Genomic DNA, 21521 nt, shown 5'->3' with positions numbered 1-21521 from the left:
AAGGTACTGTCCTTTAAACTGGCACAACCTGGGGGTAGAGGGCCAACCCCCAGGAAAAAGATCACCAGGCCCATCGAACTGGCGCGACAAATATGTCGGAGGACGTCCAGTCTTGCCTGTGGTACTGGATGGCATCCCTATGAGTGCCCTACTAGACACCGGGTCACAGGTCACCACCATCCCGTACGTACTCTTCAAGCAGTACTGGAATGACTCGGATATAACCCGCTACCCTGACGACGACTTGAGTATCATCGCCAGCAATGGTCAGCCCGTGCCACAGATCGGATTTAAAGAGGCGACCATTAAAATTGGTAGAGTCGAACTAGCAGCACAGGGACTGATTATTGTAGACATTGACAAACACGAGAGTCACCCAAAGATAACGCTAGGAACTAATGTAATTGAAAATTGTCTTGCAGAGGTGATTTTCCTTTTACAACAGGTTGCCAAGAACGCCAGCTCCGGCGAGCAGCGGGTGCTCCAGAAAGAGATCCGGGCACTGATGCGACGGCAACAGGTGGAACTCTCCGGCGGTGAGATTGGTAGCGTAAGAATGTGTGACCCTTTTCCTATTGCCATGCCCCCAAAAAGTGAAATGATGATTTGGTGCCGGGCAGCTATTGGTCTGAGAGGTAGGGATTACCAGGCAATGGTAGAACCAGTTTACTCGGACAGTAGGCCCACCATTTTGACAGCACGGGGGGTGGTTGATGTACGCCATGGGAGGATGCCCGTTCGCATAATAAATATCGGGGAGAGGGAAGTGTACCTGCCCCGGTATGCCACGCTAGCCAAATTATATACCATTAACCAAAATTCTATACAATCTGTGGAACCCTTGCCTCCATCTCACCCGGAGGAAGGTAACGGCTCTAAGAAAAACATGGAGGACTGGTGTCAGCAACTACATCTGGGTACTGACTCCACTCCCGCACACCAGAAACAAGGAGTCTATCGGGTGGTTCAAGAGTACGAGAGAGTGTTCAGTAAACACCCGTTAGACTTCGGGCGAGTCAAGGGGGTAGAACACCACATCCCCACGGGAGACCATCCTCCTATAAAAGAGAGGTATCGACCCGTACCCCCTGCCCACTACCAGCACGCCAAGGGGATGCTTAGAGACATGAAGGAGGCTGGGGTGATCAGGGATAGCTGTAGCCCCTGGGCAGCTCCACTAGTCTTAGTCAGAAAAAAAGACAACACCATGAGGATGTGTGTAGATTACCGGAAAATCAACCGTATCACACACAAGGATGCGTACCCCTTACCAAGGATAGAGGAGTCATTGGCTGCTTTAAGATCTGCTAACTTCTTCTCTACCTTGGATCTCACTAGCGGGTACTGGCAGGTTCCTGTAGCAGAGGCGGACCGGGAGAAGACCGCATTCACCACCCCGATGGGACTTAGCGAGTTCACCTGCATGCCGTTCGGACTCTGCAACGCACCAGGAACCTTCCAACGACTAATGGAGTGTTGTCTGGGCCACAGAAACTTCGAGACGGTCCTGTTGTACCTGGACGATGTCATCGTATATTCCAAGACGTATGAGGACCACCTGAAACACCTGGCGGAAGTGTTCGAAGCTCTGGCGAGTTACAGCCTAAAGGTGAAACCCTCCAAGTGTCACCTCCTGAAACCAAAGGTGCAGTACCTGGGACACGTGGTGAGCGCTGACGGAGTGGCTCCCGACCCAGATAAGATCACCGCAATTAAGGAATGGCCAAGCCCCTCCAGCGTAAAAGAAGTGCGGCAGTTCCTCGGGTTGGTAGGCTACTACCGAAGGTTTATTCCCGGTTTCACCAAAAAGGCAGCACCTATGCAGGACCTCCTGATAGGCCAGTCCCGGAAGGCCAAGAACCAGAAGCCGCCCTTCAAATGGGAGGAGCTGGAAGAAGAGTCCTTCCGCCAGCTGAAGATGGCCCTCACGGGGGACGAAATCCTGGCGTACCCGGATTATAGCCAGCCCTTTATCCTCTACACCGACGCCAGTAACATCGGGCTAGGAGCCGTACTGTCCCAGATCCAGCAGGGGAAGGAACGAGTAATCGCCTACGCCAGCCGAAAACTGCGACCCACCGAAAGGAACCCCGAGAATTACAGCTCATTTAAGCTAGAGTTCCTGGCCGTAGTATGGGCAGTCACCGAGCGCTTTAAGCATTACCTCGCTTCTTCCCGGTTCACCGTGTACACGGATAACAACCCGTTGACACACCTGGACACGGCAAGACTCGGTGCCCTGGAGCAGAGGTGGATGGCCCGTCTGTCCAACTACGAGTTCACAATCAAATACCGGGCCGGACGCTCCAATACCAACGCGGACGCCCTGTCCAGGATGCCCAACCTGCCGGACGAAGGAGAAGATCCGGAGGGACTGGAAGAAGTTGAACTCCCTGCGTTCCACCGTCATGGGACTATCCAGTATTCCCACCGGGTAAGGAGTAAACAGGCTGCTACGTTGAACCCCTTACCTCACTACAAATGGGCGGAAACGCAAGACAGCGACCCTGCCGTCCGACTGGTGAAGGAGATGCTGACTCGCCCGGAGGCTTGCCTTGAACCAGACGCTCCGGAGGAAGCCAAACAACTATGGGCAGAGAAGAGTCGACTGTTCCTTTACAAGGGGAAGTTGTGCCGCAGAATGGTTAACTCCCGGACGCATGAACTACTCTGGCAAGTAGTGGTGCCACGAACAGACGCAGCCATGGTGATGGAGGCATACCACGACGGAGCTGGACACTTCGGGTGGAAGAAGCTGGAGTTCCTGCTGCGCGAGCGATTCCACTGGGTAGGCATGAGGGGAACCATTGAGAAGTGATGCAGAGACTGTGGCCCGTGCAACCTGAGAAGGAAGGACCGTGCCAGCCAGAAGACTCCCCTGCAGTCCATCGTCACCCAGCAACCGTTGGAACTGGTAGCCTTGGATCATGTAAAACTGACCCCAAGCAGAAGTGGCTACGTCTACGCGTTAACCATCGTGGATCATTACTCCCGGTTCTTGGTTGTCGTCCCCGTCAAGGACTTAACGGCTCAAACAGCAGCTAGAGCCTTCCAGCAGCACTTCTGCCGTCCACACGGGTACCCGGACCAAGTGCTGACGGACCAGGGACCTGCCTTTGAAGCGGAGGTCTTCCAGGAATTCTGCAATCTGTATGGCTGCCGGAAGATAAGGACGACACCCTACCATCCGCAAACTAATGGACTTTGTGAGAAAATGAACCAGGTGGTAATGGATCTTCTAAAAACGTTGCCCCTGGAAGAACGCAGTCTGTGGCCTGAGAAGTTGCCCGATCTGGTGGACCTATACAACCACATCCCGGTAGGTTCCACCAACTGTACCCCGGCTTACCTAATGAGGGCAAGACCTGGTAAGTTACCTGTTGACCTGGAAATGGGAGTCCTGACACCCGAGGACACTTCACCAGAAGCAGACTGGGACACAGAGAGGCAGCAGCAGTACCGGAGAGTACAGGAGAGCGTGGAGCAAAGTCTCTGTCAGGCTAGGGAAAGACAAGAGAAAACTTACAACCAGTATGCTCCCGCTGTTCCCCTGGTACCCGGAGAGCAGGTCTTGAAGAGGAAGAGACGGCTCCACAAGTTGGACGACCAGTGGGAGAAGGACCCGTACACCGTACTGCCCTCAAGCCACGAGAACCCGAAGGTTTGTACCATCAGTAAAGACGGAGGGGAAACCACAGCCATTGTATCCCGGGACCACCTGAAGAAGTGTCCCGAACAACTGAGGAACCCTGAAGAGGAACAAGAACACCATCGACCCGTAGAGGAAAGGGAAGATATGGTTAGTACTGTGCTCGGGGACTTCCCTCGGTCTTGGACTCAAGTCAATGGTGCAGTTGTGGTACCCGTACTCACCTTCCTCCAACCAGCATCCCAAGTACCTACGGAGCAACAGGTAGAGTTGGAAGAACAGCCGGTCCAGGAGGCAGAAGACCCCACACCAGCAGACCAGGAGGATCAACCCTCTGCTTGCAGTGAGCCTGCCATATCCCTAGTGAGCCAAAGAGCCGGTAGACAGCTGCCCAGTTTACCCTTGACAGCTCCTACACCCTGTAGTTCAGGACTAGACAGTCAGCTCCGTAGGTCCACTAGGGCCACTAGGGGCCAGTTACCCGCACGTTGGAGGATTTGAAGTGTATAAATTGTTTTATTTATGTTTACCTGTGTATTGTTGCTTGTGTATAATTTTGTGTTTCTAGTTCTTTGTAGGAGTCCTTGGTGGATTTACCGGGAATCCTTGTACATAGTTGGAGCGTAACCCAAGACGGACTAAAGACTGTTAAGGACTCGGGGCAGGACAAACCCCTACCTGGTTACGTCTCCCTGTTTTGGTGAAATGGACACCTTGCTTTTCTTCAAAGACTACACCCGGTTACGGACATGCCGTAACCATCCTTATATGTTTTTCTTATTGTATTATTATTGTTTTTACCTTGTTATGTTTTTCTAAAATATGTTTAGTCCCGGAGTACTAAATTTCACTAGGGGGGAATGTGGCACCCCAGGGGTCTGGTTTCCACAGTAATGTAGTGTTATGTCTGAGAGCAGGTGGGAGGTCCTTTGGTCAGGGATCCTGTGCATGCCACACCTCCTGCCCAGTCTTGGGAGGGGAAGAACTTCCCCTATAAAAACCTAGGGCTGAGGCAGGGTTAGTGAGTAGAGAAGAAGTAGAGACGAGAAACAGTCATAGGAAGAAACAGCAGAAGCTCAGTGGGAGCAATACTACTACGAGTCAGGGGCTGGCAGCTGCAGAGCTCGCCCTGACTGAGAAGCTTTCTTACCGGACCCGGCGTCCGAGGCTGTGGGGACTAACTCTTACCCAGCAGCAGAAGCCGACCGGCAGGGGATTTCAGGTCCTCAGGCCCAGAAACCCGAAGGCACGGTCACACGCGTGGGACCAGCACCGCCATCGTGGAGCGGAAGCCATTAGAAGGCCCCGAGTCACCGGCCATACGGGTGAGCACCACACGGTACACTCAGGGACGTGGGCTACTTATATCCGCTTCTAGCAAGGTAGCCAGAAGAGTACAGTCAGTTTGGGAGGCCTACAACTCCGCCTGGCCAGGGGAGATCCCATCTGCTCAAGGACTGACCAGGCCCCGTTCGCTAGCAAGTACTCCGGGAGGGTCTATCGTTGTTACCAGTAAAGACCCTGAATTACACCGCACCGTCTCTGAGTGGTTCCTGCTACCCCCATCTTCCACGTCGGCTGCCCTGAGGCCATACCCCTCCCGTTGGGGGTTATACTATCACGCTGCACAATTCTACACCGGCCTCAGCGGTCTGCCCTGCAGCGGCAGCTCCATAGCTGCAAATCAACGGGTGGCGTAGTTGACCCTCAAATAACATCTATCAAGACTGCCACACACTGAGTTTGACTCCCTGGGCACGGACCGGGTCCCCGCCACTCGGAGACTACAACCCTCATCTGATCGGGTTCCGGGTAAGCCCCGTGCGCGAGACGCTGCGCGACACAGCAGGCCCAGGGGCGCGTCACCTACATACGGGTCTGAGGAGTCATATAGGCCATGTAATGCCCATACAGCCAAATTATTACCTCTTGCTTTGCAGTGATGAGGGGAAAGCACCCCAAAACATCCATGAGTCTGCAGATAGTGTCTGGCTTAGCTTTTGTTCTAAGACATGAGGCAAGACTGGTTAAAGGGTCGATTTTGACTTTGAAGATCGCTAGTGCAAATAGGTGGCCTTAGAGATCAAGTCCTCTTCCTCTCTGAAAGGGCAATTTGCATATTTAGTTTTCAGAATAGCTTTGCATGGCCTATAAGTCTCCTCACACAGGCATGTTACTCTCCACAAGGAGAGATGTTACACTTTACGTATATGAAAGTGAAAATAGATGGTTCAGTCAATGAAATAATACAAATACTTAAAACTTAATTTTACACATTTGTGTCTATTTTCATTTAACTATTATATACTGCACTCTAGGGTTAGAGTAATAGTTATTCGGAACAATCTTTTAATAGACATTCTGGTAAACTTTCTTCTCAATGGAAATTATATACAGTACACAACTGACTTTTTTTTCTTTACAGTTGTAGACTGTCTGTTGAAATTATTATACATTGTTAAATTTTACAAGAAATCATCCATTTTGATCACCTTTTGACTCGTACCGTCACCTTTTTTAATAGCACTGATGAATCATAATTTTAAATGAGCAGGTATCCCTGTTTGTGCCTTTCTACCATTTCACAGTACTGTAAATTTACCCTATTTCCTATTCTTTGGCCAAAAATAAAGAAACTAAGAATAATCCACCTGTATTAGAGTGAAAAAGCAAATGTCTTCCATTTGTCTGAAAAGAGGAAACCTGTATTTAATATTTGGTTTTGGCACATACATCATGGCATTTCAATTATATATGCTGTAATATCATTTTCACAAAGGTTGTAATACATAAACATAAAGCATTACATTTACAGATGAGACAATATAAATAAATTAATTTTGTGTACGGGTGAAAGTTAGATTTAAATCTGGATTCAAACTTTTTCATTTTTAAACTTCAAAGTTCCAAACAAATATTCATTTTAAGTATTCCATCTAAAATAACTGTTTAATGTATTGCTGTTTTCTCAGATAACTTTGATCATCTTCTAATCTTTGATAGTACTTAACAGATGAAACCCAGATGAAAAAAAAGACTTTATAGACTCTGCCAATCTTCCTATTTTACATAGACACTTATTGATTTGCCATTAATCTGAGCTTCATTAGCTGTGTCTGAAAATCTAAGGACAGCTTTCTTTTGACCTAATAAATACCTTATGGGCTTTGGCTCCCTTTAGAACATCTGTCATTAGATAAATGGAAACCGGAGCTAACACATTCCTTATTAAATATTAATCAGCAATTCAAGGATAATGGATAGATCTGGACTAACATGAACTTCATTAATGAATTTTCGATGGTGTATTTGAAGAACTGTGATCAATATGTAGGTAAAATATAAAATGAAGCGTTAATTAGGTGAAGTTTATGGAGTGGTAAATTTGTTGCTTAGTAATCAAATTAAACTTGAACTGAATTTGGATAAACCCAATGTCTTATTAATATTAGGTGCTAGTTCCAATTTTTAACCCATGCAATACCTTTTAGTAATAAAACAAAAATTCAACATACAGAAATGTACACAATTAACATGATTATTCAAACCATAATGGGCTGTCTAAATTTGACTGGTGATAATGATAGTAGTAGTACTTAGTAAACACGTTTTATGATTAAAAAAAAGGGTTAAAGCCATCACACCAGTATCAAGTTATACCCAAAATTGGGATGGTCCTAGCCTATAGTATTAAAACCTTACCATGTGTCACATAGAAATCACTATGATGAATGGTAAGGTTTTAACTCCAGTTCATTTTTTTTCGGTTTAGTTAAAGTCTAACACTGTATAATGTACACACTGTTAAGATTCTGCTCTGCTTGACGGTTCGAGCAGTTGTCACATGAATGGTCATAATTGATTTGCATTCTTGCAGTCGTGTGCCGACAAGTTTCACTTCCTATGCTTCTCACTGTTCTGTTCAGTGCTGCTCAAACCAGCAAATAGAGTATACACTGTTAGGATTTGGCCTGATATAGTCATTGCCGAAGTTGCTGCCTAGCCCGGAAAACCTCTTTATTACAGTATAGATCAGATTAGATTGCATTATTTTTACTTTAATAGCTTGGTAACCTGACATCTAGCCTGGCTTCTCACTTTAGCCTTTCTTGAAGAACTGTCATGACAGCAGATAGCTGGTCAATAATGAATTTCTTTTAGTTATTAACAATGTAATTGCTCTACAAAGTGAAACATTTTAATATTTTTCTGGCTCTTAAAACTTGCCAGTATGTTATAGCACACAAAGTGTTTTTTTGAGACTTTATAGGGCATGTCCAACAACTGTGAAATGAAAATATACTTTTAGAATGCAGAGAAAATAGTAAAAAAATACCCATCTTTTCCTAGGCTATCTTTAACGTCTTGCTGAGAGTGCTGGCTTGTTTTCCTAGTTCTTAGTTGCTGATTTTAGCTGGAGAGCTCGCAAAATCCGTTCTCTTGTCTGAGTTTTTCTACTGTCCATCTCCCTTTTTCAGACACTATTTATTACAAATTTTACTAAACCTGTAGTTCAAAGTCAACATTTTCAGCATGGTGTTAAAGATAGAACTAAGAAAGATAAGAAAATGGAGTGTATTAGAAAAATTCATAACTTTACAAAGACAGATCAATAATTATATAAAAAAATAAAAAAAGTTTAGTTACTCTTTAAACTTTTTTTAGAACAGTCCTTTAATATATGTATCATGATTCCAGATACTAGTAGATTACATCTGTTCAACAATATATTAGGATTTGCTCATAATGCTATTCAATAATTTTCATGTGAAGTTCCTCAAAGGTGAAGGTGCAGTTTATGACAAGCACATCAAAACTCTCTAAATACGAGGGGCGATCCAAAAGTAATGATAATCAATACTAAACACAATGAATATAGTCAAAAAAAAAATTATTTTTCTACATAGTCTCCCAACAAGTCTATACATTTAGTCCATCTCTTTTCTAAACTTAGAATTCCCTTCGAAAAAAATTCTTATTCTTGACCCTCAAAAAAATCCCCAACAGCGGTTATCACGTCGCTATTGTCGTCAAATTTCTTGCCCTGGAGGTGTTCCTTGAGCCGAGGAAAGAGAAAGAAGTCACTGGGGGCTAGATCTGGCAAATAGGGGGGGTGTTCCACCAGTTCAAAGCCCGCTTCTTGAATGGTAGCCATGGCAACTGCAGCTTTGTGAGCCGGCGCGTTATCTTGGTGAAACAGCACTCCAGCCCGCAGTTTGCCACGCCTTTTCTCCTTGATAGCCTCCCGCAATCTTCTTATTTGTTCTGCATAGTAGGAGCCCATAATAGTGGCTCCCTTCTCCAAATAGTCCACCATAATAATTCCTTCAGCGTCCCAAAAAACGGACGCCATAACCTTCCCTGCTGAGCTTGACACTTTGAATTTCTTCGGCGTCGGTTCGTTGGCTCGTTTCCATGACATCGATTGTTGTTTCGTTTCGGGATCAAAGTGGTAGATCCAGGTCTTGTTCATGGTCAAAAAATGTGACAAAAAATTCTCCTTGTCTGCTTGGAACTTTTCGAGATTTGCTATTGAAATGTCAACTCGTTTCTTCTTTTGCTCGTCGGTTAACATTTTTGGCACCCAACGCGCTGAGACCTTTCTCATATGCAATTCTTTTTCAAGGATTCTTTGAATACTGCCATATGAGATCCCTGTGACCTCAGCTACATGCCTGGTAGTCACTCTTCGATCGGCCAATACAACTTCTTCAACTTTTTTCACGTTTTCTTCATTGAGGGACGTGGATGGGCGTCCTTCACGATGTTCATATTCTGTCAATGTTCTTCCCAGCTTAAATTCCTTGGCCCAGCGTGCAACTGTGGAATATGGAGGAGAAGAGTCCCCCAATGTTTCCACCAAGTTGCTGTGTATGTCTTTGGTAGTCATTTTTTTCAAGCAGAGGTATTTGATGACAGCTCTGAGCTCATTTTTTTCCATTTTAATGTTCACTCCTCAGCAGTTCCTATTCAAATGAATGTAGCTCCCGGGAATCGTGGCCTATTTAAGTGATTATTTTTTTCCTGGACTAGTGGGTACCTAAGAGAGAAGAAAACATTTTATTTTAATTTCTGTGTGCAATAGAAATAACCGATTATCATTACTTTTGGATCGCCCCTCGTACATATAGCCAGCTAAGTAGCAGCACTACCCACATTGCAGCAGTTGCCACTTGCCAGAGTATAAGCCAAACCTGTTGTACCGTAGTCCACCACTAGTATAAAACTGAGAATTCACCACCAGCAGCAGAGATCCAGAATATAGAGTGTGGGGTCCGATACTAGCAGTGCCAGATACAAACTGTGGCAAAACACCCATGACTACTAAATCTTGGCTGTGGGCTAAGACTTTCCTCAGTTTTCTAAACCAGTGCCCTCTGTTACCAGGTAGTCATTTCCTTTTTTCTGTCCCCTGTTGTATGATTATTTCCACTTCCAATGATCTTCTCTACTTCTATACTAGCATCCTTTGTAATCGTATTCTCTTTATGTGAGCTATTGTCTGCTGTTATAGGTTTCTCAACCTCTTCTGCTTGTGATTTTGTTACCTGAATCTCAATTTTCTATGCTTGGGTTCTCTGATATCTGTTGTTAGCATCTTGTTATCTGCATGTCATTCTTAGTGCTTTAATTTTCTGCCCTCTGCTTGTTTCCCCTGTGCTTGTGTCACACATATCTTGAAGCTTATTCAGAGCCATCTCGTCCTGGCTCTGATCCTCACCTGGGTCCGGCTCCTCTCATTTTCAGACAGACCTAGTGAAATAGAGGCAGTGAGCTTTCCAATTATCTGAGTCTGTGTCCTGTGGCATCTGCGACCCAGCTATCAGAGATAGATATTTTCAAAATGAACAGGCTCAGCATGGATTGAGTGAGTTGACTCCTCACCCCCTTGCCACCAACAGACCACAGAAGTGCTTATTACATCATGGTGTTTAGGTCTTCCACTTCCTCACTGATTAGAGCTCCATCCTCCCCTTTCATGCACTGGCTGGCTCTGGACTAATTTGCATTGTGAATGTCAGTTTTGGCACATATACAGTACAAACTTAGGAAATAAATATAAATCAAGGACAGCATTTTCTTCTGCTTGACTTTACAAACAGTAGGAAAAAACATTGCTTTTTCTGGACTGTATATAAATGTACTAATCGTTATGCACCCAACATTATGCTACTGCAGTCAATACCTAGACGCAGAGAAGTCTTGTTGGTCATCAATACGGCCAGTGATTGGCAGCCCCGTCAGTCAACCGATCAATGGGGGCCCAGAACTTGGACCCCCAAGGAATAGGTCATCAAGATGAAAGTCCCTTATAGCTACAGTACCATTTACTAGGATAAAAAGCAAAATAGAATAGGAAGCACTCCAAAAGCTGAAGGTGAAAAAAATGAGTTTATTCACTGAAGATGTCAATGAATAAAGTCACTTTATCATATTCAATCTTTGGCATGATTTCTTTTGCACCTGTATCAATGGGTAGTGATGCTATTTCTTGGGGTTGTACCAACTACAAGTGTATACCAACTACTAGTGTCTGGACTCCTTCAAGAGTGAAAAAAAAATAAAGATAAAATAATAAACATTTAGTTGATTTATAATGTGACTCTTAATCACAATTACAGAATATAATATCCATCAGCAACAGATGTTTGGATAATAAGAAAAACACTGATCCTAGCACTCATAATGTTGCACATGTCATCTAGAGTACATACGCACAAATACGTATTTATTTGTTTTGTTTTTTTACATTTGTGAAGTAATACTGGCTGACCCCTCCTGTTCTCTTCTACACAGTTGACGTTGGAAGTATTTATTGGAAACAAACTTATAAACCCAAGATTGCTCAACAGCCTTTAATGACAACAATGGCTGTTTCTGGCCTTGCACAGACTATTGTGTGTTTCTGAGCTCAGCAGTCAGCTAATAGGATCTTGTTGTTCTAGGAACTCATCAAAGTTACAGAACGTTCTCATTTTCACAAAATACTATGACCTGTTCAGACTTTGCATGCACAGAACAAGCATCATTATGTATTTTGCTGTTGTAGTACTAGGGGACAGGCTGTAAAAGTATGTGGTGGAGTGCGGGATGTGTTCACTGCTTTCTTTCATGACATTTTTTTGCCGATATTGTTACAATGTGATTTTATGTTACTGACGCGCCCCTGGGCCTGTGCTGTGCAGGGGGATACCCGGAGCCGGATCGCTGGGGGTTGTAGTCCTCCATGGCGGTGACCCAGTCCGTGCCCAGGGCGGTCAAACCAGTGGCAGTCTTATGTAATAACAATGTCCGTCTACGCCACCCGTGGATTGCGGTCAGTGGGGACCGCCGCTGCGCTGCAGACCGCTGAGGCTGATGTAATTTGCGCAGCCGAGTATGGAATAACTCCCCACGGGAGAAGTATTGCCTCAGGGCAGCTAATGTGAGATGATGGGAGTGATGGTGTGAGCGTCCCGGTAGTAATGGTGCTGGTGCGGCGATGAAACACAGAGACGTGTGGTGCAGTTCAGGGTCTTTACTGGTGGTATAAAGCAGACCCTCCCGGGAGTACTGGCTAGCAGTAGGGGCCTGGTCAGTCTGTGAGCAAGCAGGATCTCCCCTGGCCAGGTGGAGTTGTAGGCCTCCCCGACTATCTGCACTCTTTCCTGGCTACCTTGCTCTATGCGGGTAGAAGTAGCCCACGTCCCTGAGTATACTGTGTGGTGCTCACCCGTATGGCCGGTGACTTGGGGCCTTCCGTTAGCCTCCGCTTCACGATGGCGGTGCTGGTCCCTTGCTTGTGACCGTGCCTCCGGGCTTCTAAGGCCAGAGGACATGGAATCCCCTGCCGGTTGGATTCTGCTGCTGGACCTGGATGTCCCCACAGCCTCGGACTCCGTGTCCGGTATTAGTGTCTTCAACCAGGGTGAACTCTGCTCTGCTCCAGCCCCTGGTATTCAGCTACTGTTCCTACAGAGCTCCTAGGTCTTCCTTTCCCTGTGTCTGCTGTCCTCCAGACCAGACTGCGTCTCTGTCTGGGACTTCACTCTCTAATCCTGCCCCAGACCCAGTTTATAAGGGCAGATTCCTCCCCTCCCAGGTCTGGGTGGGCCGTGTTGCATGCTTAGGGCTCCTGACCAGAGAAACCTCCCACTTGCTCTCAGACATAATATTTCTATTACTGTGGTAACCAGACCCCTGGGGTGCTACATTCCCCCCTAGTAAATTTTAGTACTCCGGGACTAAACACATTTTTAAAGAAACATAAATGCAGGGTATAGCAATAATACAATAACATATTTACAAGAAGCTTTAGTTCTTTAAAGGTCACGGCATGTCCGCAACCGGGTGTCCATATCACCCAAGGTGAAGTTTGTGAAACAAGAGGGTGTCCATGTCACCCAAGGTGAAGCTTTAAGCGAAGTAGGGGACCTGTCCAAAGCAAACCCCTTGCATTGGCCTTGGGCGTAGCTGCAAGGCTGGAGCTAGCTACTTTGGGCCGCAAGTAGGCCACGCCAGACAGGTTTTCTCTTCCGCGGCCGTCTTCGCAAGGGGCACCAAGGTGCAACTATCTTCAAGCATTGTTCCGGTTATCCAGTGTCCATAACCTGTTAGTCCATAGAAATCTGCAGGGTAACTGAGAAACATAATTAATAACAGGCAACAAACATAAACCATAAACATTTAAACAGATAAATTCACAGTGCATTAGTTTAGATTTTCCAGCGAGCGGGCATCTGACCTCTAGTGACTCTAGTGGACCTACGGAGCTCACTAACTGGTCCTGCACTACAGGGTGTAGGAGGTGTTATGGGCAAGCTGGGCAGCTGTCTGCGCACTCTTTGGCTCACTAGGGGCACGGCAGGCTCTCTACTAGCAGAGGGTTGATTCTCCTGGTCTGCTGGTATGGATTCTTCTGCCTCCTGGGCCGACTGCTCTTCCAGCTCTACCTGGTCTTCTGTAGGCACTTGAGGGGCTGGCTGGAGAAAGGTGAGGACGGGCACCACGATAGCGTTATTTACTTGTGTCCAGGACCTGGGAAAGTCTCCGAGTACGGTGCTGATCATTTCCTCCTTTTCCTCTACGGGTTGAGGGTCTTCCTGATCTTCATCCGTGCTTTGCAACTTCTCGGGGCACTTTTTCAGGTGGTCTCTGGAGACAGTGGCTGTGGTCTCTCCTTCATCCTTGCTGATGACGTACACCTTTGGATTATTGTGGCTTGAGGGCAGTACGGTGTACGGGTTGGTATCTCTCCTTTATGGGAGGATGGTCTCCTGTGGGGATGTGATGTTCTACCCCCTTTACTCGCCCGAAGTCCAGCGGGTGTTTACTAAACACTCTCTCGTACTCTTGAACCACCCGATAGACTCCCTGTTTTTGGTGTGAGGGAGTGGAGTCAGTACCCAAATGCAGTTGCTGACACCAGTCCTCCATTGGTTTCTTAGAGCCGTTACCTTCCTCTGGTTGAGATGGAGGCAAGGGTTCCACCGCCTGTACAGAGTTCTGGTTGATGGTGAACAATTTCGCTAGCGTGGCATACCGGGGCAGGTATACTTCTCTCTCCCCGATATTTATGATGCGGGCACCCTCCCATGGCGTACATCGACCACCCCCCGTGCTGTCAAAATGGAGGGCCTACTGTCTGAGTAGACGGGTTCTACCATTGCTTGGTAGTCTCTACCTCTTAGACCAATAGCTTCCCTGCACCAAATCATCATCTCACTTTTTGGGGGCATGGCAATAGGGAACGGGTCACACATTCTCACGCTACCTATCTCACCACCAGATAGTTCCACTAGTTGCCGCTTCATCAGTGCCCGGATTTCTTTTTGGAGGACACGCTGCTGGCTGGAACTGGCGTTCTTGGCAACCTGTTGCAAAATAAGAATCACCTCTGCAAGACAGTTTTCAATTACGTTAGTACCTAGGGTTATTTTTGGGTGACTCTCGCGACGGTCAATGTCCACAATGATAAGTCCTTGTGCCGGCAGTTCAACTTTACCAACCTTGATGGTCACCTCTTTAAATCCTATCTGGGGCACGGGCTGAGCATTGCTGGCTATAATGCTCAGGTCGTCATCTGGGTAGCGGGTTATGTCCGAGTCATTCCAGTACCGCTTGAAGAGCACGTATGGGATGGTGGTGACCTGTGACCCGGTGTCTAGTAGGGCACTCATAGGAATGCCATCCAGTACCACAGGCAAGACCGGACGTCCCCCTACGTATTTGTCACGCCAGTTTGATGGGCCTGATGATCTTATGCCTGGGGGTTGGCCCTCTACCCCAGGTTGTGCCCGTTTAAATGACAGTACCTTGCCATATGTCCGGGTTGATTGCAGCGGCGGCAGATGGGTCGTCCGTCCTCGTTGTACCGGTCGCTGGGTCTTCCTCTGGCCGGTGAGGTCCTCCTCAGTCGGCGCCACGGGACGTCCTCCGGTCTGGATGCCAGCTGGATCTTTCCTGGAGAAGAGACCTGTAAAGACTGCACAGTTCTGGTTAGCGCGGCAACACTCTTAGTCAGCTCTTGGACCTGATGGTGCAGGTCTGTTGCCGGGTCATTGTTCAAAGCCTGCGCATCAGCTCCCACAGGCCCTGCAGACAAGGGTGCCGCGTCCTGGTGATAAGTGATATCAGGGCGCCTGTGGGTCACAGCGCCACCTGGTGCCGGTTCTCGGAGCACCCGGATGGCTCTGTCCTTGAACTGTGCAAAGTCCAGGTCAGGGTCCTGTAAGGCCATTGCTCGCAACTGGGTTCGGTGGGCATTGCACAGTAGACCCTCAATAAATTGTTCGGTCAACAGCTTGTCTTCATTTCCCACGCTGTCAGGGTCTGCCTGCTTAATGGCTCTCAGGGCCTCTTGTAGGTTTAGAGCATAGTCTCTTATACTTTCGTGTGGCCGTTGTTTGCACCCGTAAAATCTTAGTTTTATCTCGGCTGAGGTGCGGGTGTCAAATGTGTCTTTCAGCAGGGCTAGTATTTCTCTGACAGTCCTCTTCTTCCCAGGTGACCAGGACTTTACCTCCCTTTGGGCTGCCCCGATTAACTGGGCCACCAGAATGCTCACTTTTTGCTCATCTGTGAGGTGGTATGCCTGGAAGAGGCTATCCAGTCTTTCCCTAAAGTCACTTAGAGTATGTGACTCCCCTGAGTACTGGGGTAGCCAGGTTGCCCCCGGGATATAGGGCATGGTGAATGGCATGACTGCTGCAGCGGTTGCGCTGGCGGTGGCTGTGGCAGTGGAGCTCCCCTCGGTGTCCGACATCCTCCTTCCCCCCTAGTGGACCGTGGCCTACCTTGCGATGCTCTTCTTCCGTAGGCCGCGGCTCCGTAGACTATCGTCGGGGTTGAGGACCTGGCGTCGCGCTCCGATGACGTCAGCGTCGCTCTTCCTCCCTTCCAGGACCTTATGCAGCGTCGGAGCGTGGGGCGGAGCTTCGGATCTCACGCGCTTTCGGCATTCACGCCCCTCTTCTTCCCGCGCGGCGTCCTGAAGATGGCGTCCGATGGCGGGAAGCAGCTGCGGATGGCGGGAAGACGGCAGAAGACGACGGGAAACGGTCCAAGATGGCGTCCGATGGCGGGAAACGACTCCGGATGGCGGGAAACTTCACCACAGGTAAGTATAAAAGTATTTTTCAGTATTTTACCCGGTGGTTGCGGGCAAGAAATCCTGCCGACTACGCCAAAGTTGATGCGCCCCCTGGGCCTGTGCTGTGCAAGGGGTTACCCGGAGCCGGATCGCTGGGGGTTGTAGTCCTCCGTGGCGGTGACCCGGTCCGTGCCCAGGGCGGTCAAACCAGTGGCAGTCTTAGGTAATAACAATGTCCGACTACGCCACCCGTGGATTGCGGTCAGTGGGGACCGCCGCTGCGCTGCAGACCGCTGAGGCTGATGTAATTTGCGTAGCCGAGTATGGAATAACTCCCCACGGGAGAAGTATTGCCTCAGGGCAGCTAATGTGAGATGATGGGAGTGATGGTGTGAGCGTCCCGGTAGTAATGGTGCTGGTGCGGCGATGAAACACAGAGACGTGTGCTGCAGTTCAGGGTCTTTACTGGTGGTATAAAGCAGACCCTCCCAGGAGTACTGGTTAGCAGTAGGGGCCTGGTCAGTCTGTGAGCAAGCAGGATCTCCCCTGGCCAGGTGGAGTTGTAGGCCTCCCCGACTATCTGCACTCTTTCCTGGCTACCTTGCTCTATGCGGGTAGAAGTAGCCCACGTCCCTGAGTATACCGTGTGGTGCTCACCCGTATGGCCGGTGACTTGGGGCCTTCCATTAGCCTCCGCTTCACGATGGCGGTGCTGGTCCCTTGCTTGTGACCGTGCCTCCGGGCTTCTAAGGCCAGAGGACATGGAATCCCCTGCCGGTTGGATTCTGCTGCTGGACCTGGATGTCCCCACAGCCTCGGACTCCGTGTCCGGTATTAGTGTCTTCAACCAGGGCGAACTCTGCTCAGCTCCAGCCCCTGGTATTCAGCTACTGTTCCTACAGAGCTCCTAGGTCTTCCTTTCCCTGTGTCTGCTGTCCTCCAGACCAGACTGCGTCTCTGTCTGGGACTTCACTCTCTAATCCCGCCCCAGACCCAGTTTATAAGGGCAGATTCCTCCCCTCCCAGGTCTGGGTGGGCCGTGTTGCATGCTTAGGGCTCCTGACCAGAGAAACCTCCCACTTGCTCTCAGACATAATATTTCTATTACTGTGGTAACCAGACCCCTGGGGTGCCACATTACCAAAGCAATATACAAATTTGAGTCCAAATTGGACAGGAAAATAACATTTTATCTTAATTCCAGATATACATATAGAAATGTAAATGTAAGTTTTTAGCTGACTTGAATCCAAGAAGAACAGAAGTGCAATTATTTTCTATTTACTTTTTCTTCATTTAGATGCTAGTACAGGCTCTAATGGAAATCTCTTGTATTGCCCAGTAGTTAAACAAATATTTTATTGTGCTTTATATATATTACATAAAATATAATAAAATATTTATTATGACTTATTGCCACTAATAATGCTCCCATTTGAATGCAAAAATTAGCCTCAATCCCATGTTTTTTGTGTCTGTTAAGGAACTACTCAGGCACCATTCAAGATTCATGACTATGATTTCATGGTGACATAGCAGCTAACAGTATAATGAAGCAAACAAAACAGTAGGAGAACCAGAGAAGATTTATATGCTATTCAGTGTTTATGAAAAGCTGGATTTCGCTGTGGATTTGAAACTTTACATTGCAATGGGTAAAATGTCCTAAAATCATGCTGAGATACTCCACTGGGTATGAAAGGGATTTTGCCAATCCCCATTGACTTGCATTGTACTTCTGAACAATCTCCTTTACTAAATAATAAGGGATTGAGACTAGCTAGCACTGCTTTCTGCTACGTGTCTGAGATGCTCTGCTATTTCCAAAGCAACATTCTTAACCATACTCTACCTACTCAATTCTAGGTATTGAAGTCACTGCTTGCTGAATAAACATGAATATTCGAGAAGTAGAATTTTTTACTGCATTTTCATCCGTTTCTCAGTTGTTAGAATTTCAACTTTCAGTGTGACGTTACATAAAAGAGAAAACCACACTAGTATCTATTCTTAAACATGTAAAGTTAGGCTATGTTCACACATGTTGGGTTTTTTTACATCACAAATCTGCAGCAAAACTGATCTCTAGCCGGAAATAAGCTGCGTCAAAAATGCAGGTTTTGATGCATTTTTTATGTGTTGTTTGTGCATTTTTTCAGCGTTTTTTCACTGTCCTTCTGTCTCTGCTTATGCATATACATAACATTCTGTGAAAAAAAATAACCCCATTCTATTTTGCCATCAAAGACGCTGAAAAAACACTGATGAAAATTTTGCTGCATTTTTTTTTTTTTTTCATTTTTTTCACCACCCATTACTTCCTATGGGTGAAAAAATTAGGAAAGAAGTGACATGCTCTATTTTCCAAAAACCCAACCAAGGCACAAAATACGCAACAGCAAAATAAAAACAAGATGTGTGAACAGAGAATTGTGGTTTCTCATAGACTTTGCTGGTACTGCAAAACCAGGCTAAAAATTTCCATAAAAATCTGCAACAAAAAAACGCTGAAAAACACAACATGTGTGAACATAGCCTTAGGGTTTTATGTACCTGGGATTGCAGAAATGATACAATTGTGGCATCACTTGTATAGTCCATATTCTCATGAGGTCACACTGAGATCAATTTGACAGCTGATGAAAATATGCATGAGTTTTACAATATCTCTCCCTCTAAAAGGTTCACATATATTTAAAAAAAAAAATCTTGAAAAATCTTGATAAGTAAACATTTTTATTCCTAAAATTTCTTTGCTTTTCCCACAGACCTGCTTCTTTCAAACAGCTGTATCCCGTTTCTGGAGTCATCGTCTGAAAGCCTGAGTTTTCAGACCCTGTTGCTTGATGAAGAGAGGAGCCGACTGTTCCTTGGAGCTAAAGATTACATCTATATGCTCAATCTGGTTGATGTAAACAAAAATATAAGAAAGGTTGGTGTGTTTAAAACAATGTTCTTTTGATAAATGTCTTTTCAAACATTTCTTCCAATGCAGATACTTCCTGGGGAGTACCTCCAGTGGATGCTGAGCTGGGTTATATGAACTTTATGTACACAGACTGACACTGAGTATTTCAGCTAGATATAAACACAAAACACCAAAGCTATAAACACATATATGTGAAAACTGTTCAGACATGCATCAAGAATTACATACAGTATAGACCAAAAGTTTGGACACACCTTCTCATTTAAAGATTTTTCTGTATTTTCATGACTATGAAAATTGTACATTCACACTGAAGGCATCAAAACTATGAATTAACACATGTGGAATTATATACTTAACAAAAAAGTGTGAAACAACTGAAAATATGTCTTATATTCTAGGTTCTTCAAAGTAGCCACCTTTTGCTTTGATGACTGCTTTGCACACTCTTGGCATTCTCTTGATGAGCTTCAAGAGGTAGTCACCGGAAATGTTCTTCCAACAATCTTGAATGAGTTCCCAGAGATGCTTAGCACTTGTTGGCCCTTTTGCCTTCACTCTGCGGTCCAGCTCACCCCAAACCATCTTGATTGGGTTCAGGTCTGGTGACTGTGGAGGCCAGGTCATCTGGTGTAGTACCCCATCACTCTCTTTCTTGGTGAAATAGCCCTTACACAGCCTGGAGGTGTGTTTGGGATCATTGTCCTGTTGAAAAATAAATGATGGTCCAACTAAACGCAAACCGGATGGAATAGCATGCCGCTGCAAGATGCTGTGGTAGCCATGCTGGTTCAGTATGCCTTCAATTTTGAATAAATCCCCAACATTGTCACCAGCAAAGCACCCCCGCACCATCACACCTCCTCCTCCATGCTTCACGGTGGGAACCAGGCATGTAGAGTCCATCCGTTCACCTTTTCTGCGTCGCACAAAGACACGGTGGTTGGAACCAAAGATCTCAAATTTGGACTCATCAGACCAAAGCACAGATTTCCACTGGTTTAATGTCCATTCCTTGTGTTCTTTAGCCCAAACAAGTCTCTTCTGCTTGTTGCCTGTCCTTAGCAGTGGTTTCCTTGCAGCTATTTTACCATGAAGGCCAGCTGCACAAAGTCTCCTCTTAACAGTTGTTGAAGAGATGTGTCTGCTGCTAGGTCTCTGTGTGGCATTGACCTGGTGTCTAATCTGAGCTGCTGTTAACCTGCGATTTCTGAGGCTGGTGACTCGGATAAACTTATCCTCAGAAGCAGAGGTGACTCTTGGTCTTCCTTTCCTGGGGCGGTCCTCATGTCAGCCAGTTTCTTTGTAGCGCTTGATGGTTTTTGCAACTGCACTTGGGGACACTTTCAAAGTATTCCAAATTTTTCGGACTGACTGACCTTCATTTCTAAAAGTAATGATGGCCACTCTTTTTTCTTAGCTGCTTTTTTCTTGCCATAACACAAATTTTAACAGTCTATTCAGTAGGACTATCAGCTGTGTATCCACCTGACTTCTGCACAACACAACTGATGGTCCCAACCCCATTTATAAGCCAAGAAATCCCACTTATTAAACATGACAGGGCACACCTGTGAAGTGAAAACCATTTTCGGTGACTACCTCTTGAAGCTCATCAAGAGAATGCCAAGAGTGTGCAAAGCAGTCATCAAAGCAAAAGGTGGCTACTTTGAAGAACCTAGAATATAAGACATATTTTCAGCTGTTTCACACTTTTTTTGTTAAGTATATAATTCCACATGTGTTAATTCATAGTTTTGATGCCTTCAGTGTGAATGTACAATTTTCAAAGTCATGAAAATACAGAAAAATCTTTAAATGAGAAGGTGTGTCCAATCTTTTGGTCTGTACTGTAGATTTGTCTACAGAACTGCAAATTATAGAAACTTTTGTCCATTGCGGGGACAAATATGTAATGCCAAGGACGTGATCAAATTCTGGCCTCTGCGTTTTATGAAGTTATTCATTATCAAAGACACTCCTTATTTCCAAGAAATAGAACTGATTCGTAAAGGAGTTTTCCACTGTTAGGATACTGATGATCTTTTCTTAGGCTAGAGTCACACAAGTGAATATTCTCTCATGCGAGAAAATCTGGTTGATTATGCCAATCACACTCTGATCAAACTCTGATCAGTTTTAGCAGAGTGTGATCATTGTGTGATTCTATTCTCTCAGATGATGAGAAGAAAGAGAAAACAATTTCTCCATCTTCTCCCTTCTGTCAGTCCATGAAAATCGGACTGCACTCAGATATCATCTAAGTGCAATCGGATGTTCTCAACGAGCTCATTGACTTGCATGGCCGAGTACAGTCCAAATATCGGATCCAACGTCGGCATGCTGTGAATTTTTCCTCGGGCTGGCTCGGT

At 46.2% G+C, this 21521-nt stretch overlaps 1 protein-coding gene across 7 annotated transcripts in view; it reads left to right on the top strand.

Annotated features, from left to right (window-relative positions):
* Window positions 1–21521, top strand: part of SEMA3D (semaphorin 3D) — a 306858-nt gene that overhangs the window by 105535 nt on the left and 179802 nt on the right. For all 7 annotated transcript variants that reach the window (XM_073652332.1, XM_073652335.1, XM_073652334.1 and 4 more), the window contains one exon: window positions 18989–19152. In XM_073652332.1, the coding sequence (XP_073508433.1) occupies window positions 18989–19152 (164 nt within the window). The remainder of the gene's footprint in view (window positions 1–18988; window positions 19153–21521) is intronic.

This window comes from Phyllobates terribilis, unplaced genomic scaffold (assembly GCF_046119375.1).
Source record: "Phyllobates terribilis strain yellow unplaced genomic scaffold, ASM4611937v1 Scaffold_11__3_contigs__length_659146591, whole genome shotgun sequence".
Taxonomy (NCBI): domain Eukaryota; kingdom Metazoa; phylum Chordata; class Amphibia; order Anura; family Dendrobatidae; genus Phyllobates; species Phyllobates terribilis.
Note: the sequence above shows the minus strand (reverse complement) of the source record. Positions and strands in the feature narration are given on the sequence as shown.